The sequence below is a fragment of the Gadus chalcogrammus genome, chromosome 4 (genome assembly GCF_026213295.1).
Source record: "Gadus chalcogrammus isolate NIFS_2021 chromosome 4, NIFS_Gcha_1.0, whole genome shotgun sequence".
Taxonomy (NCBI): Eukaryota; Metazoa; Chordata; class Actinopteri; order Gadiformes; family Gadidae; genus Gadus; species Gadus chalcogrammus.
In genome coordinates, this window is record NC_079415.1 from 7,244,131 (window position 1) to 7,264,130 (window position 20,000).

Consider the following 20,000-nt stretch of genomic DNA (forward strand, 5'->3'; position numbering starts at 1 on the left):
CTTTTCCATGACAGAAGGGAGGATTGCTTCAGTTACACACATCCAAATTAGTCCAGACACACACTCAAAAACACACACACACACACACACACACGTGGAAAACATGCACACATACAAACACACAAACCCCATGCGCAAAACATGGCGACACATACACACACACTCACAAAACCTTGCGTTTTTTTGTGTCCCTTGCATCCCCAGAGAGGGGAAGAAGAGTGTTCAGTTCATCTTCATCAACAGGGGCAGGAACAGGAGATATGTATTCAGGATGTTGAGAAACATCTCACATTCCTGATAGTCGATTATCATCAGGAGCATCTATGGTAACCTTGATGCATATTTCTCTAATGTTACCTAATTACCTATTTGTCCTTGATATGTTAATGTCTGTTGTAACCTTGATATGTTTGTGCATGTTGTCACTTGATATGTTGGTGTCTGCTGTGTAACCTTGATAATAAAGCGTCTGTTCTAACCTTGATATTTCAGCGTCTGTTGTTCTAACCTTGATATGTTAGTGTCTGTTCTAACCTTGATTATGTTAATGTATGCTCTAACCTTGATATGTTAGTGTCTGTTCTAATCTTGATATGTTTGTCTGTTGTAACCTTGATACGTTAGTGTCTGTTCTAACCTTGATGCGTCAGTGCACTGTTGTAACCTTGATACGTTAGTGTCTGTTGTAACCTTGATATGTTAGTGTCTGCTCCAACCGTGATAGTTTAGTGCCTGTTGTGAAACCTTGATTTGTTAGTGCATTTTCTAACCGTGATATGTTAATGCATCAAATATTAAAGCATTTAAGCAACAAGAATGAATATATACAGCAGATTTAAAAATCCATACAACAGGAAGGATAAAAAATTAATTAATAATATATGCATTGTCTGTTCTGTTGTAACACTGACCATTATGGTTCTGTTGCAACACTGACAATTAGAGAGGGATTATACAATCATAGACACTTGCACATGTATTGCTATGTAAAGCATCACTGCACATTTATGGGTAGTAGGGGAACATAAAATTTACCTGAGATGATTGAGGCGTGTCTAAATTCCTCAGAGAAGTGGATTGGCTCGTAGGGAGACATCTCGTAGAACTCCTCCCCTTTGAAAATAAGATGGAGAATTAGTGTTAGAGTATTATAAGACAAACCCTGAAACACATACAAATACATAAGCCTGCACAGACGCCTGTATACTCATACACAAAGACACACAGACACAAACACACACAGACACACAAACCCACACACACACAAACACACACACACACACACACAAACAAACACACACACACACAAACACACATACATAAATACACAAACAAACACACAATCACAAACACACACTGCAGCATTGTTGACGTCTGGTGCACACAAGACCATCTGGTTTCATTTGGAAGCAATGTTGTAAGTTAAATCCGCCAGTACTTTTTTTAGATATAGCTAATTACTATTTAACCAACACATTCAAACTCAACTCGATCTCAATTATCTTTACTCTTCATTTTGTGAGAAAAATAAACGTTTAGCATCAAAGTATACATTTCAATGTGTGTTATTGACAAAACATTAAGATATCACGAGCCCAGACAATTTTCATAAATTAACTTCCGAGCATCGACACATATCTGTTCCGATTCCTTCAAAACCTTTTGCAAACATTTGTCCTCTACATAAAGAACCCACACGGTTGGCAGTACTGAGCTGATGGCAAATCAACATCTACAACATCATTCCCAAACAACCCAAAAGGCCCCCATACGGTTTGTTGCAGTGGCAATTAAAACGCTATATTTATCACCGTCATTTACCCCAGAAAAACCAGGCGATCGTCAACTGAAAGAACCATGGCTTCAAGAGGAATCTAAATGTTGCAAATGTCCGCCACTATGCAGGCAGTCCCTGCGGGAATATAGCACGGCAGACAGATGATAAATGCTGCAATGCAGAGTGACTAAAACTTTAACTCTTTTGGAGAGAGACCAAGCAGCAATTTCTAACAAGAGGCAATTCAAAATATAGTCCTCCATCTGAAAACTGCTATATATGCTTTTCCCACAAAAACTCAGTTTGACTTCCAAAAAAAACCAAGTTATTTTATTTAAAAAACGAGTGAGTCGAAACCGTTGGCAAAGACGTGGTAATGACACGGTACAGGTATCATAACAATTTATTTTATTCAAATTCCCCACCTAAAGCCTCTTAAAATTGAAAGTGTTCAAACAGCTGTTCCAGCTGTATCAGCCCTGATAAAGCACCGGGTTGCGCTGTGAATGTGAACGCACACGTATTTATATCCTTGTAATAAAAGATAAACATTGAAAATCCAGGTGTGCCTGCTTATCTTTTATTCAATAATGTAAATATTTTGGAGGCCACTGGTGCAACAGGATCCAATAAGCCGCCAGGCTGAGTTATGCGTCATAAAGGTTTACATACTCTGGCATGTGGCAGCTGCTGTAACTTGACCATTATTTCTGTGCAAATGACCACTTGCTGTCCATACTTCATCGCGGCCGTTTTCATTGCTCTTCCAAAGCGCTAAATGTTTGGAGGTCCATAACAGTTAAAGTAATGGTGCTGGACTCTAAATATACTATAAATACATCATGAGAGAGCTGAATATGAATTAGAAGCAGGGCAATCCAGTGTTAGTAGGATGAGGGACGCTCAGCTGAAAGGTTTTGGTTCCCCACCCAGGGTCGGTTATGAAAGCTATAAAAGGACTAAAAAGTTAGTGCTTGTGTATTCAAATAGTCAAAACTTAATTAACACACTTATTGTATGTCGTATTTAGTTATAGTACTTACTTATGTAGCATATTATCCTAGCTATCTTGGTTGTATACAGAGAATGGGTTGGCCTAGCGATTGTTGGTGCTTTGCACTGGTACTATACTTATTGTAACGACAGCAATATAATAAATGTTTCACTTTCTTATGAAAAAATGTACATATTGTACGTCGCTTTGGATAAAAGCGTCCCCTAAATCTAAATCCAAATTTCATCACGTTAACATGCCAAGTCGGAGCAGGAAGGTACAGTATAACGTTTCAACCAATTGTTAACACCATTGACGATTTGCTATTTGTTGCAGTGTAACAAACAGCCACTCCCCCTGGTGCCAATCAAACCCTGAATGATCCCGCCCTAATCTCGTTTGTCTTTCAAACTGACCTACTTGCGGCTAATAGAGTGGTGCGATGGGTTCACCCACGTGGAACGTGTTGAACAAAAAAAGATGAACACAATTAAGGGCTATTAACTTCTAGAATTGGTTATTAATTGCTTACATAATGTAACCCTTCTCGGGAAACAGCTGCGTTTGCGTCGGCGTTCGACTGGTGAACTGGATCAGAGTCGGCCGCGTTATATCGACGCGGAGTCAGTGGGTGTGCGTGAGGCGCAGTGTTGAACAGATGATGGAGGGTAGGTGTTCAGCAGAAGCCATTAATACTTGATGGCATCGATCGCTTCTCATTAATCACCGCGACGCCGATGTGAGTGAGTGAGCGATCGGCCGACGGTGATAGGAGACGAGAGCGTGAGAGAGAGAGAGTGTGCGAAAGAGAGAGAGAAAGCGAGAGATAAAGAGTGAGAGAGAGGTACAGAGAGAAAGAGAGAAGGAGAGAGAGAGGTGGAGGGGAAGAGAGAGTATGAGGGAAGGAGACAATGAGATAGAGCGAAGGCAGAGGCAGAGAATGAAAGTTATAGAGAGGGAGAGAGAGAGAGAGAGAGCAAGAGAGAAAGAAAGACAGAGAGAGAGAGACAGAGAGAGAGAGAGAGAGAGAGAGAGAGAGAGAGAGAGAGAGAGAGAGAGAGAGAGAGAGAGAGAGAGAGAGGGAGAGAGAGAGAGAGAGAGAGAGAGAGAGAGAGAGAGAGAGAGAGAGAGAGAGAGAGAGAGAGAGAGACAGAGAGAGAGAGAGACAGAGAGAGAGAGAGAGAGAGAGAGAGAGAGAGAGAGAGAGAGACAGAGAGAGAGAGAGAGAGAGAGAGACAGAGAGAGACAGAGAGAGAGAGAGAGAGAGAGAGAGAGAGAGAGAGAGAGAGACAGAGAGAGAGAGAGAGAGAGAGAGAGAGAGAGAGAGAGAGAGAGAGAGAGAGAGAGAGAGAGAGAGAGAGAGAGAGAGAGAGGCCATGTTAAGTGTGGGGGTAATGTGTCTTTGGAGGTTTAATGAAGTGAGAAACAAGGCCAATGTTTATGTATAAAGTTGGAGCAGTGCCCCAGTCTATGAATGTGATTTACCTGCTTCCACACATACTTTATGATTAAAGTCTCCCTTCACTCTGGGCTATAATGAGATCCTAACCATGCATGCAAGAGCAGGGGGGAAAAATAAATCCCATCCTGTGTTTTGCTCCAGATTATTGGAATGTTGAAGCAGGTTGTAAATAATAATGAGTGATTTATGCTGGGATACGATCAAATTGCGATAGACAACAAACAAAAATCCAGTAACTCACGGCAAGCTTCACACTGACACAACTATCACGGCAATCTAGGCTGTCCTGGTTTCTGGGGACGGACCCGAAATGTTGGAATGGGGACCGGAATATCTAATGGGAATGGGCTGTGTCGAATTCAAGGACCTTTTTGCTTGCACCAGTACACCTCCGGGAGGAATTGGGAGACAGCCCCGTTGCTGGCTGGCAGACGCAAGCTAGCCGGGGCTGGACCGAGAAGAGTACGGACAGCAGCCTTTGGAGGACAGGGGGAACACAGCCAACTTGGCGGAGGAGTCTGTGGTGTTGTGGGGCTGTGACTGGGGATGAATTATGGTAATTGTTTCAATAGACTAGCGCTCAGAGCTGTGCTTCCCAGCCGGCGGGCAGGGCCGTTGCGGGGGGGGGGGGGGCTGGAATGGGCGAGGTGTATTATTGCAAAGCAGAGAACAAAACTCATGCTGGCCCCGCATGCATATCGGAAACATCATGAAAGTGATGTTTTGGCGAGGAAACAGAAGGATACACGGAATACCGTGTGGCGGGACTGAGGACGTTGGAACAGATAAGCGACCAACAGGTTTAGAGTTTGCTTCGTAAATAGACGGGTCCTGTAGCGATTCGATTCCATTGTTGAGTCAACGGTCAACACATATATTTATCGATCCGCCAAAGCACTTTAAGCTGGGGCAGATAAAGGTTGCTAGTTGAATTTCTGGTGTATTTTAAAGTGACACACATAACCATCGTGGTCCCAGCAGCTGAAAGGTTGTGTGCTTACAGTAAGCAGCATAGTCTAAGACTCCAAGCCAAAGGAGTCTGGGTTCCAACCCCAATGCCCACTGTCGCTCTGTAGGCATAATTCAGCAAAAAACCCTATTCCCTTACCTGATCTGATATTTATCCAAAAATGATGAGTTGCTTTGGAAAGAATTGGGGTGCTTAATAACATAAACTGACTAATAATGACTACATAACAGATTTCCCAAGCAGACTTGGAGAAGGCAAGGCGAACGAAGTATGGATCTGACAAAACAGATGTTGCTGACCTTAAAGCTCGGGGGAAAATGCTTATATTGCAGAAACCCCAAAGACGCGCCAGCTAATATAACTGGCCTTGGTTTTAGGAAATGATTTATGTTACAGAAGGGAATGCTTCGAGTTGCTGTAAATGTTAATAGATATTTTGAAATCGAATATATATATTTTTATTAAGAACTGTAATCGTGTCAAGGGTAGCTTCTTTCATGTTCTCAGTAGGTCAATCCATAGCTCTGTTCCAACTGGAGCAACTGCTAACAGTTTCCCTGTGAGCAAGAGTCAGAAAGTTCTGGAGCGTTCATGGAGGCAAGAGACCAGCACCACGGACAGCGCCTCTTCAGGAACAAGGCCATATTTGGGCATTGTACTCTGAGCAATCAGTATCATGAGCGGCAGCTGGTGCAGACCTGGAGGTGAAGCAGCTGCAGGAAACCAGTAATCACTAACAAACTGTTTTAACAGAGAAGTTATCTGGCAAGCGAGGGAGAGTAAGGGGCAAAGCGCCATAACAGTTTTGGATGACTATAGAGGTATTAATAATCATAATTCATTGCAGTTATATAGCACTTTTCTAGCCACCCAAAGAAATTTGCATAGCGATTTTGTAAAATAACATTTTTTAGTTGCCACCACATTTTGAGTCTTGGCCAATAGACGTCAAATAATGATGTATTCGAAAGTATAAATAAGATGTTTCTGCCCCATCTGCTGGGCTTCAGGCTGGAGATGTAATATACTGATAATTTCTAATCTGGTTTATATCGAACATGTTTTTTCTCTGTTTACCTGTTTAGTTCCCTGATTATTGCTATTCCTGCTGTCTGGACGAAGAGGACGGTCAAGGTCAGTGACCAGACGCCAGCGATCGCAGAACGGAACCGAGAAGGTACCTGATATGACTTTAACCCACTTTGGTCGAAGCTGCCACGCTTATGCAACTAAGCTGTTGTGTGATAAAATGTATTCACAAAAGTCATAGGTTGCTGTTTATACTGCTGCTCATTCTCAGGGTGAATATTTAATGACAGAGACATTGGACATAATTTAAATAATTGAACTTAAAGAAAAAAAGTCTATGATGTATTAACTGTATCGCTTTAATTGTAACGCCCACAAATTAATTGTTTTTAATGAGTTTAATTTGGTGCAAAGTAATTTAAAGAGAACTATCGAAAGGTAAGACAAAGGACCACATTTCATGGAATAACCGCATCAGCCTCACATACTTGTGTCTGCAAGTGTGTTGGCGCCTCTGCGCGCGCATGTGTGTGTGAGTGTGTGTGCGCATGTCTGCGTGTGTGTCTTTGTGTTAGAATAGTGTGTGGTAAGCTGAAATGGAGAGGAAGAAGGGAAAGGAAAGTGCTTTTCTTGCACTCCTCCCCGAGGCTCCTGAAGCTGCTTTCACCACTCTCATTATTCCCCCTTTTTAATTATTACTGACAGAGTGGACCCCCCGCACCATCACACACCTCCACCACCACCACCTCCACCATCACAAACCTCCACCACCACCTCCACCAACACACACCTCCACCACCACCTCCACCAACACACACCTCCACCAACACACACCTCCACCACCACCTCCACCAACACACACCTCCACCACCACCTCCACCAACACAATCCTCCACCAACACAATCCTCCACCAACACAAACCTCCACCACCACCTCCACCAACACACACCTCCACCACCACCTCCACCAACACACACACCCCCCCCCCAACACACCCCCCCACCCCCACCTCCACCAATACCAATACACACCCCCACCTCCACCAACACACACCACCACCCCCACCTCCACCAACACACACCCCCACCTTCACCCCGCACCAACACACACCTCCATCACCACCTCCACCAACACACACCCCCACCTTCACCCCGCACCAACACACACCTCCATCACCACCTCCACCAACACACACCCCCACCCCCACCTCCACCAACACACACCCCCACCCCCCCCTCCACCCCGTACCAACACACACCTCCACCCCCACCTCCACCAATACCAACGCACACCTCCACCAATACCAACGCACACCTCCACCAATACCAACACACACCTCCACCCCCACCTCCACCAATACCAACGCACACCTCCACCAATACCAACACACACCTCCACCAATACCAACACACACCTCCACCCCCACCTCCACCAATACCAACACACACCTCCACCAATACCAACACACACCTCCACCCACACCTCCACCAATACCAACACACACCTCCACCAATACCAACACACACCTCCACCAATACCAACACACACCTCCACCAATACCAACACACACCTCCACCAATACCAACGCACACCTCCAGCCCCAACTCCACCCCGTAGTCCACCCTGTACCAATTCACACCTCCACCCTCCATACCAACACACACCGCCACCTCCCGTACCAACACACACCCCCACCCTCCATACCAACACTCACCTCCACCCTTCATACCAACACACACCTCCACCTCCCGTACCGACACACACACCTCCACCGCTCCATACTTTAGTACGCTCATTTTTTTCCCTCTCCGTCGTTCACCCTCCGGTCTCCCTCTCTCATCCCATCTCTCTGTCTTCTCTCTGTCGCGGCCCATGTCCCTCACTCCCCCTCTTTCCTCAGATCGGCGTGCCTTTGTTGCTCCCCGTGTGGCGGGGGCGGGGGCGGCGGCGGTGATGTTGTTGTTGTTGTTGTCGTTGATGTTAATTGGGTATAGTCACCGCAGCCGTCCTGCTTCATTTCTCATTATCCAGGTCCGAGCAGCTGTCTAACTGCGAAGATTCCCCTGGTTTTTTTTTTTTTTTGATCGCCACATTCAAAGCCGCACGCCAACAACGTTTTTTTGGGGGGGGGGAAATTAGGAATGGGTGGGAAGGGAGACGGAGAGCAGGAAGGAAGGGGAGGGAGGAAGGAAGAAAGGGTGATTTGTTTTCCTTAATGAGCGCAGACATACTTTATTATGTATCGTTGAGTACTGTTAGGCACAAACTAAAACTTAATTAGTGTGTGGGTGCATGCGCGTGTGTGTGAGTCTGTGTGTGAGATATGCTTCATTATTCTCTGTACAGAGGGCGATGATTGTATCACATATAATTACAGCTGTAATTAATTAGCGGTAGTGTTGGATATAGCATTACATTCAGCTCCTCTTCTCTCTATTATCATCCACCTTATCGTATCGCGACTCATCTTGTATTGGCGCCGTTATCCTACCTTATCGTGATCTCATGCTATCGCGTCATGTCAGGGATCTTCCTCTGATCTCGTGCCTATGGTTTGTACCTGCCATCTCCTCCAGTTGTGTCTCAGACCAGACGGAACTTTGCTGGGTGTCTGCCCGGTTGAAGGCCCGGAGCGCACGGCATACGAATTGCACCTTAGCCACCCGACCATAAGGAGAACTTGGGTCGTATTATCTGAATGGAGCCAAAGCCCTTCGTAGCGGGCCTCGCATCAGGCTTGAGTCTAATCATATCTCCCCGTGCAATCGAATAGGAGTAACTAGGGGTCACCCCCGACTACGAGCAACTAAGTGCTGCACTTAGTCCCTTAAGAAAACCACTCTACCGCTACTGTGGCGGCAAAAGAAGCAATAGGGATTAGAAATAGATAGAACAGATACATATGGATGGTGAAGAAAGTGTTTAGACACTTAATGACTGAGCCATGTGCCACTGCCTGCCTACAAGCTGTGCTTGACAGGAAATACAATCACATGACCCTAACCCCAGAAATTCCCACCTTGCCCCACACACACACAGACAACTCACACCTCTTTCCAAGCACCCTATTTCAGGGAACGCTGAGTAGTGAGCGTCCAAAAACCCTTTTGACATGCCTAGAGTGTGAAATCAACCTGTCAATCAGCGGTATATAGTCCCGCCCCAAGCGGCGAGAAACGATGAAGATTAAGCAGTGTGTGTGTGTGTGTGTGTGTGTGTGTGTGTGTTGCAAACATACAATAATGTATGTGTACTTGCGTGCATGTGTACATATGGTACGTCTAAGTCTGTGTACAAAACAGAATGTTCATTCCATGCTCGATAGCATGGAATCATCTTTCCGCTTTCTTAGGTTATAACCTAGAGAGAGAAATACAACATGATTCCATCGTGATCCACGATGCAATGTTAGCCCAATACATCCCCGAGAATACTGTGAGGTGTTGTTCGATCATTATCTTGTTTGTCAACAACATATCTCATCATTCACCTCGCATCCACCGTGAAAAAGTGCATCTTTTTATAAGAGTGCTCCGTCGTCGACTGCTCACGGAAATCATGTTAAATTATAAGCCGTTCATGAATACGTCGATCCAACATGAATTACACGTTCGTTAAAGAAGGTGTCGTCGTGACCTATTTGTGGACCGCGCGTTTGATCGCTACCTGTCCACCTGCACATCACCTGCGGGGCGCGCACACCTCTCACACCGGCACCGACGGGACAGGCAACTCTCAGAGCTGTCCATTTTATAGCTCCCTGCTGCTCTTCACCGAAGGCTGACTGACCCATTTAGAGAACGGGGGAGAGGGTGGGGAGGGAGAGAAGGGGGATGAAGCGATGGAAAGAGAGGGATACCTCTTTTCCGCTTAAGATATATATATATAGAGATAGACAGAGATGAATGGATATAGAGGGAGGGGGAAAAGATGAGTCGAGGAAGGCAGATAGGAATAGATGGAAGGGAGAGAAAGGGAGAGATTAAGGCAAGGGCAGAGAGAAATGCAGGATGGAGGGAAGGAAAGAGGGAGAGAGAGAGCAAGGACACAGAGGGACGGATGGAGAGACAAGAGGAGAGTGTGTGTTCGCCTTGAGCTATTTGTTCGTCTCCCCAGTCCAATCCTTACCCACAGGTCTGTGCATTTCATCCCGGTCAAAGCATGGTCAAAGGCAGACGGGTGTGAAACACTGACCCAAAAGGCCGTTTCCGGTCAGTGGAGCACATTGTTCCTCCATGTTATGACGTCCACATGCAGTCTGAGAATCGCCTCGACCGACGGAACCGAAACCTCGCTTTGAGGCAGCCTATCCTCCTAATGCTCCTATCCCTCTTCTCTGCGAAATAATCATAGCGTTATGACACCATCACACCCCATTAAATACCCTTAACTTTGTGAATATGAACTTAAAAGTTCGCTTATCCGGGGGCAGAATTGGCCAAACCGAGCCCCAATTAGAGTAGCATTTGTTGGGGAGAGAGAGAGAGGTCCTGTTAGTATTTTGCATATGCCAATACCTCCACCCTGACGACTGGATACCCTGGCACACACACACACACACACACACACACACACACACACACACACACACACACACACACACACACACACACACAGCAAGACAGATGGGACAGGCTGGGATTTACATATCACAGCCACAAAGAGAGTCGGTGCTTTGGCTCTGTGCATTCCCCCGGGCTCGGCTGCCGCCGCTACGAGACACGCGTTGAACATCCAACCAGACCGCCATCAAGTCCTCAACGAGCGGCAAAGTTTGGTGATAAAAAAACAAAAAAAACAATACAGATTTGTTCCCGGCGCCTCATTTTTTGTCACTGCGGAGCGTCGTGTTGGCTGAGGCTGTGCGGGAATTACGTGTGCCAACCTGTGCTATCTCCGTGTGTGCTTTTCCTTCCTTCCAGAGCTTATAGGAGACAAGTCTGGGAGGACAAAATAGAAAGGTCCGCTTCAATTAAGTCAAGGACATGAAGTTCACATGATGGTTCGAAACAGGAGATTTAATTTCACTGTAAAAAAAAAAACTACACACGAGATAAGTGTGTGTTTGGACTCCATTAATTAGCCTAAATAGTAAATTTGTTTTGTATATCATACAGTATTGTGATATATATTTTATAAAAAAAAAATAGCGAAAGTGTGTGTTTATGTGTGTGCCAACAGGGATATGCATGCCAACAGGGATGACTGAAAGAGCAAACAGTAAACAGAGTTGCCTCTCTACAGAGCAATGCTAATCAGCTTCCATTAGCCTGCATGCTAAAGAGCTCACTCATTAGCCTGCACGCAAACACACAAGTCATTAGTTAGACTGGTAAATTAGCCATTTATTTAAGGCAATGCTAAATACTCAGTCAATGTTAAGTGTCTCATTTGCCAGGCGAAAAATCCTAAGCACCTTGGCAATTAGGCATCTGTAAAGGCCATTTATTGGCCCGTGCGTCATGGCGAGACATTTCTCCTATTGTCTCGTTATGGCGGCACTTCGGTCCAAATGATTATGGAAATGACAGAACAAAGTCGTCTTTGGTGAAGAACGCGCTCTCATAAAAGGCCCAGCGATGAATCACTCTGAGCAGGGTGGAGCTGTACAGCCAGGGTTGTTTGTCACATCTTCAGTTCAGAACGATGAGCGACACGCAGGCTTAGAGATGAGGGTTTGAAACAGGGCGGTGGTGGTTATTTAATTTGGTCTCCCCTGTCGGCCCACAGTGTTTTGTAACGGCGGTGAACTGCAGGATGAGGCAATCAGTCAGGCAGCTCGGCAGTAAGCCATAAGCAGGGTCGGCCTGTAATTCCACATTTGCCGGAGGAACAACCCCATGGCAATGCACGACAAAAGCCCGCCGGACCTGTCTGACCGTTGAAAACGATACATTACTGACTAAATAAGTGAGGAAGACACTCAGGCACTTGCATATATTAACCTTGACTTACTCTCCTGTTTATATATCTGCTCATAGTGTGTACATATTCTTAATTTAACCAGGTTTTATATGCATTTAAATGAAGCATGTATCCCTCTTTTAATTCCTATTACTGCCCTGTACTTTTGGCTGTGATAATTCCCCACCTGGGATTAATAAGGTACATTATCTTATCTCAAAAGCACTCCTGCACCGCGGAGGTCCTCCTCGTTACTTCATGTCCTGTCTGACCTAGCGCGGCAATTACCATTAGCAACAGATTGCAAAGTTTTGCTCCAAAGTGATGAAAAATAAACTTTGGAGAAAATGTTCAGAGGTAAGGTTACCAATGATGAGGACTTCTTGAGGGGGAGTGTGTTTATCGTGCTGCGGAGGGCATACCGAATCACCTCACACCGAGCGAGGCCCAAAACCAGGGTCGGCCATAAATACTGCAACGCCCCTGCGAAGGTCTTAACAGATAATATGTGTAGCTTTTAAAGTTTAATGGATTTATTTTTCAGACGGTACCACTGAGAGTCAAAAGTTCAATCTTTCAATCATTACCAAGCATGGGGAGGGGGGGGGGGGGGGGGGGGGGCAACGCACTTTACACTTCAAAGGAATGGATGCAAGAAGAAGAATATCTAAAAGACAAAACCCGTTGTGTAATTTCCAAAGGAATAACATTACACGCCAAAAAGAATATCAGGACAAGTTCCCCCAAACGGGTCATGTCCAGAATCCCTTTTGCTTTCATGCCGCTGTGTAACACACCACTTCACCCGGTCCGGCGCCGAGCATCATGGGTAACAGCTGCGGTTATGAAGTGGCCGGGGGGGGGGGGGGGGGGGGGGAAGGCGGTAGGTAATTGAGACCTCTGGCTGACGGCGAGTCCTCTCCCCCAGCAGGACAGAGAGCCGAGGTTAAGACATCAGCCGGCGACGGAGCAAGTTAGCCATGACTAATGCCCCAGCCTGCAGCCTGACCCCCTACATCAGCCCAGCCCCCCACCCCCACCTCTACTTCCACACTGACCCCCCCGTCCCTCCCTCCCCCAAGGGACAGCTCAGGTGAATCTCTGTATAGATTATCGCAAAGCCTCTTCACCGAATTCTTCCCCGAGGCCAACTGGCTTTTCATTCAGATAGAGCCCAGCTCCTTTCAAACACAGCCATGCCCGGGACTCATGTTCACCAGCCAATAGCTGAGTTTGGCAGATTATCTAATGCACACTCCTCATGCATGGTAAGACAACGTTCAAGTAGCTAATATCGTATTTCCTAAATAAACCGGATGAAAGGCTTTGTGTGCTTTATCAACTTCCCCATCTTTATATTTGCATACAGCTAACAACTACATATATAACTACGATATATATACATGTAATATATTGACGTAATTCAATATTATTACTTTGATATACATAATACATCCATGATATACATATATATATCCATAAAATGTATTGATATATACATATCTATCATTCCTTTGATGCACATATCATATCTAGGAATAAAGAAGACATATTCCATATAATACATTCAACCTTTCCTGTATATGTAAATAGAAAGTATTCAATATGTAATAGTTATACTGAAGCCCATTAAGTCTATAAGGTCTATAAGGGATGAAGAATGGGGAAGGGTTGATCTGTAAAGCTGTATTATGCAGCATAGAATCCTTAGCTGACCTGGACAATCTGGAGGAGAGGATAAGTAGGAAGCTGCCGCTAACCTTCAGAATCCTGCCATCCTCTCTATGAGGAGCTAGTGTAGGCCACTGAATCACCCCACCTGGGCAACTTGGCCGTTTTGGGCTACTGGTTATAAAAAAATGTTCTTCTAAATAAGCACAAGTCCACAGAACACCTAATTTGGTTCACATGCTCTATGGTCATACGAATACCAGGGCTTGCCCGAATACATAATTTCAAGCTATGAATTTTATTTTATTTATTATGTTTATTTATTTATTTATTTTTTCCACAATGTCTTGTTTTTTTTAAACGATTTATGATGACTATATGCTCTGTAAGGTGACCTTGGGTGTCTTGAAAGGCGCCTCTAAATTAAATGTATGATGATGATATGATGATGATATGAATATTTGTTAGGTTTCCACACGAATATCGGAATGTTTGAAAGAGAAAGAAAGAGAGAGATAAACGCCATTCACAGTGCGTTGGGCTATCTTTCACTGCCTTTAAAGTAGCAAGCGGAGGTCACTGTTGCAGAATCTACTATTTAACAACTGATCCTTTTTTTCCTTTTAATTTCTAAAGTGGCTCAATTGTTGAAACAAATGTATTGTTTAAGTAGCAAAAATACAATATCACTTAAGTGGCTTTCGCATCCACTCATCAGGGTCAGACTCGGTCACGGCAGAGCTTCAATGCAGCCTGAAGGTTTTCCGGAACACGCAAGGTTTCCAAAGTAGGAGAGTAGACCTCCTTCCAATTATCACAAAGCAAATAGGTGGTTTGAACATTGAGCAAGGTTTTGATTCGTTTTCACAGCAGGAAGGGCCGTACTCCCGGTGATAAATCACACAGCCGCTATTGTGGTGGACGGATCGCCATGAAAGGAAACCGCTAGCTCTTCTAATCATGTTTACCGAATAACCAATACGTTATGATTGGTAGGTAGAGATTTTGGAGTCGTTTGAACATAGAAAAAGCTTTCAATACCTTTTTAAAACCCTCCTAAACCATTAACCCGCTGCCATCGGGGGGGGTAATTGGCTTCTGTATGCTCACACTGGATGGCAGCTGTCAAAGGGCTCCCGGAATATTAAAAAAAAAAAATGTAATCAAACTACAAAACTCACAAATGGAAACTCGGTTATCCCACATTTGGCCATTGTGATGAAGGCAGCTGTTACCTCAACTGAAGCCTTGCAAGAAAGCGTTCTGGGACGTCTAGTGCCCTTACATATATATTTTATCACTGGGATATTCAGACGAAATGTAACTTATCCTTCTACCTTCAGTTCCGAAATAGGCATAAACATTCAAACATAATTTTTTATTTATAAAAAAACTTTATATTCAAATTCATTGATAAAATTTTCAAAAGGAATTTTGATTGTCTAAAATACGTTCGACTTCCACATGAGAAGGTTCCAGGGCTTTGAAACCTTTAAGGCACAAAGATGACATCCACCTTAATATGTGGGCTATAATTGCCCTCCTTGATTGGTGTCGCTCAAAAAGTTATGTTTGTCAATTTCAAAAAAATCGCAAAAAACATATAAATGGCGTTTCCTCTCAACCCATGACTCGGGTTCCCATCCAATCACCGGGTGACTTGTCTCTTCGCCCCCGGATGGCGTGCGCATGTGAATCCCCAGGAAAATATGGTTCCTGGAGTCTGTGATGTGTGCGGGCTGTGAATACCTATCAAGACGTATGCAGTCCTAGTTATTCTTCTTATCTAAATATGACAGCTGGATTTCTCTCCGCGTATTAACAAAGGTTTATCTTATCTTATCTTATCTTATATCACCACTCACGTATGAAATTCTCTGTTCATTGTCCCGTAAAAGAGGACGTTGAAAATCACACCGCCATTAATTCCCCTCTAATGCAGTGTAACACTATTTGAACACTCGATTTTAACACTAGTATTAAGAGCCTACGCGATAAACACATTCGTCAACTTGATGATCTTGTTATTACTGCTTTGGAAAAAGTACCTTTTCTCTGTGGCTTTCTTGTCTCAGGAAATAAAGTGTTTGTCTGGCCTAGTGTTGCTATGCCTCAGGCTTTATGGGGAAACTTTGTTTTTTTCTTTCCTCTTTCGGCCATAGGCGACTCTTTTAGATAGTGTGGCTGTGTGCTGTTAGCTGCTCAGACGATATAGAAACTCTTTGGTTCAGAGGGAAACAATGGACTGCAGGGGGGAGTGGGGACCAACATTACTAAGCGGCTCCAATTCCAAATCTGGCATAAATATCAAGGTTATGGCGCATGGTAGACCATTAAGGATAAAAGATGTGTTCATATAATGTCTTATAACAAAGCCGGATGTCGTGGTGTTATCTTCAGAGTTTCTCCACGCTATTGTTTCTGTGTTCATTAAGAGGCTGATTGGGCCTGCAGGGGAGGCAAGTTTGGCATCTCAAACTTTTAGAAATGAACATTATCTTCCGATGCAGTGCTGTGCAAAATATAAATTGCTTTATACTTTCAGTGAAATCGCAGTTGTTGATGAACATTGAGAATGGAATACACATGTGGATATATATATATATATATATATTCACATAAACATGAATATCTATATATATCATCAGCATATCATGTATGTGTGAGAATGCAGGTATTCACGTATTAATAGCTCAATAGCTCAATTCCTAACAAGAACAGAGATGATAAACTTTTACATTTAGTGTTGAAAAACGGGAATTAAAGTGGGAGCAGTTTTGCGAATAAAATGAAAAATGTCCACATTAATTCCCGAAGTAGGCTACTGTTGTACTAAACTGCTTTCTATTAAATCAGCTCTATTTTTGTATGTAATTTCTGCAGAGCCACACTTATCTTGTCTCTAGAGAGTACTACTACAACGACCTCATTCCTGTTGCCTCCCTGCCTGCCAAGGAGCAGGTTTGGTGTTTACGAAGGCGATAAAACAATTACGGAGGCTAATTGGTTATTTATTCAATTGAAACATAATTGGGTCGTTTAAAATACCTTCCGATTCACAATAAAGGGTGGAAGGAGAATAGACACTCAAAGGAAAACGGGATTCTGGGTAACTAGCACAGGCAACTATCTAACCTCGCTGTATTGTATTTATTCCGATACTTTTCCTTAGGATTCCTACGGAAAACCATTTCCTTTGACCTCATTGGGTGGCCGCCTTAATTCTGCCTGACCTACTTGACTCTAAACATCTCAATGACCACCAGAGGCGGCCCCTGAAGATGGGGAATATCCCCGTGACATGTGTATGCATTCTACATACATAACAAGTTCTGGCGAGTGGCTCAATCATTCACAGTCGGTGCCTGGCGAAGACAGATTATACGTATGCAGTTCAGGGAATGAATCTCTCTCTCCGTTGGGCCCTCCCAAAGAACCACAACCTTTTTGTTGTCCGACCGGCGGATTACAGCCGGAGGTTGTGCTTTTTTTTACATCTATTGACTTGAAATTGACTTGACTTGAAATTACCTTTAGCGCATGTTAAAGGGGAACCGTCACACCCGGGTAATCTTCTAATATAAGGGACTACTGCTTCAAACGAATGTTGTTAAAAAAAAAAAGCATGTTTTTAGCACAACAAAAAAAAAGCAATGAAAAAGAGAGCATTGATGTCATTGGGCCAGGATTTGCACCACTTATTCCACGGATAGACACTTTTTCATAAACACATGTATCAAGCAGTACTGTTGTATTAGAAAATGGTGTGTGTGATGGTTCCCATATGAGTATATTTAATGTATGTGTAATATTTATCATATATAGTATGCATTTGGTGCTGTATGGGATCTTTCTTGCTCCTGTGTGATAGTTATTTTAACCTATGATAGTTTGTCCTGAATCACTGCAATTCTGGAGTCGTGCTTCGATTATTTGGGTGTTGGGCAACTGACAATGCTCATGGGCACCTGTGATTTGGGTCAAACATCAACATAACCCAAGGCCTGTTCACCTGCAAATCACAAGGTTACAAGGCACTTCAGGCCAGGTACCTCCACCGGCCTCTGCTACCACCCCTGTTCTATGTGAGATGGAGGGCCCAGACAACCACAGCACCCAAGCCACGTCCATCTGCACATCCCCATGATATGTGTTGCGGTTTGGGTAGCCATACCAGCCAGGGGTCTTCTGGTCTGGGTGAGAATGACCACACATCCGCACCATCACAGGCTCGTTCACCTGCTTATCCCCTGAAGGCTATTCCTGCAGCACTTTGGGCTCCAACATTAGCATGTACATGGTTAACCAGGGCATTAGCATAATCCTGTGGCAGCAGCTGTCTTGCCTGTGCCCTCACACAGTTCCTAATTAGAGGAGCGGGTCTCGCTTGCACGACATTGACAGTGTAAGTCATCCAGGTGCTAAAGAGCTGACTCTGGTGGTCACGGCAAATTAGATAGAGAACAAAGCTCTGGAAGTGACCACGGCCCCTTTAAGTCCTGATTCCCGAGTCGGATTGTAATACGGAATGATAGCAGGATAGCAGGATATGGATAGCAGATCATTTAAAAACTGAGGACTAATTCAAAGGTTGATCATTGTTTGTTTTATGTCAACTGCGCTAAACTCCTATTATCATCCTCTATTTTTTGTTTAAGTAATTTGTTTTAGCCTTTTGTTTTATTTAGTTATGTTTTAGTTTATTGGTTGTCCATTCTGGAAGGTCAATCCTTTGTCTCCGGCTCTGAGTCATCTTTTCTTCCAGGATGTTCCCCATTCCGAGTTCTTAAGTCCAGTCGTAACACAAAACCTTCACACACATCCTTTGCAATAGTAAAAAAAAACATGCAGTTTTTGGAGACAACAACTCTGAAATTGGACGACTCAAACTGGCTCACCTTCAGATTGTGGTCCATAATATGTGCATTTGGTCGTTGGTTGATAAACTGTAGATGCTCACCTTTCTGCCCAGCAAATGCTTACAGCAATCTTCTCTCATCCATAATAAGAAGGGAAGATCCCAGGGAAACACACCTTCCTTCTCCTCAGGGATTTGGGGATAACACCCCCTGTGGAGCTTGGATCTATTGACTTGAAATTACAATTGAAGCATATATAATAAAATACATGCATTAGTATGAACGTGCTGTGGGGTGGGATTTGTTGAACCGCTGGGGGGGATCTGTCTACATCCCGATATTTGACGTACATCGTGAAATGACTTGTGCGTCTGTGAATGCAGGTTGGGACTCTGCTCTACTGAGTATTGTATTCATCATCTCGAGAGAAACACAAAAGTCAAATTCAGAATGATAAGATCTTTTCAATTGGATAGCTTTTCCAAATGTGTTGGTGAGTGCGTGAGACAATGTGTGTTTGCCAGTGCATGTTTTTGCGCTCACAACACAGAATTCGAGATGTGTGTGATGAATGTGTGCGCACTCGTAGCACAAGCTAGGGAATGTGCCTTACTGAAACTTCAGACCAGTGTGCAGGTTTATGCATTGTATGGATGCGTGTGTGTGTCTGTGTGTGCGCGCGCGCGTGTGTAAGTATTCACTGCTTAGACATGATGGCTGCCGTAGAAGAGAACAAAGAGAGAGGCTCCTAATGAGTTCTACCACTACTGAGACCCAAACTAGGCCAGCTGTGTGTGTGTGTGTGTGTGTGTGTGTGTGTGTGTGTGTGTGTGTGTGTGTGTGTGTGTGTGTGTGTGTGTGTGTGTGTGTGTGTGTGTGTGTGTGTGTGTTTTTGTGTGTGAGTCAGAACACAATGCAGGACAAGCACCAGACCTGTTACCAACAGGCCATGAGACTGGTGTTAGGGGGGGGGGGGGCTCCTAAAAAAGTGCAACGCCAGCTCTCGCTCTAGATCTAGACCAATGACAAACCTATCTACTAAATCTTCATTTTGTTTGATTTGCTGATTCGTCCTTGAGCAGATACTTCCTTACAAAGATAATCTTTCATAAAGTCGAAAAGTGGAATGAGCTGGTCAGCGCTAGAGATCTTGCTCAATGATGCCTACAGGTAGACTGCAGACAGTGGGGTTTGAGACACCAAAGCGTTGGCTAGCCACCAGTGTTAGCGAGCTATATTCAGCCTCTAGCAGTAGCAAGCTTTATCCAGCCTCTAGCGTTAGCGACATTTATCCGGCCTCTAGTGTTAGCAAGCTTTATCCAGCCTCTAGCGT

General features: G+C 44.3%; 1 protein-coding gene across 1 annotated transcript in view; it reads right to left on the bottom strand.

The window, feature by feature from the left end:
• The window catches only part of gfra2b (GDNF family receptor alpha 2b), a 56,414-nt gene that overhangs the window by 34,596 nt on the left and 1,818 nt on the right, over positions 1–20,000 (bottom strand). The window contains exon 3 of the mRNA XM_056587735.1: positions 1,036–1,113. Coding sequence (XP_056443710.1) covers positions 1,036–1,113 — 78 coding nt within the window. The remainder of the gene's footprint in view (positions 1–1,035; positions 1,114–20,000) is intronic.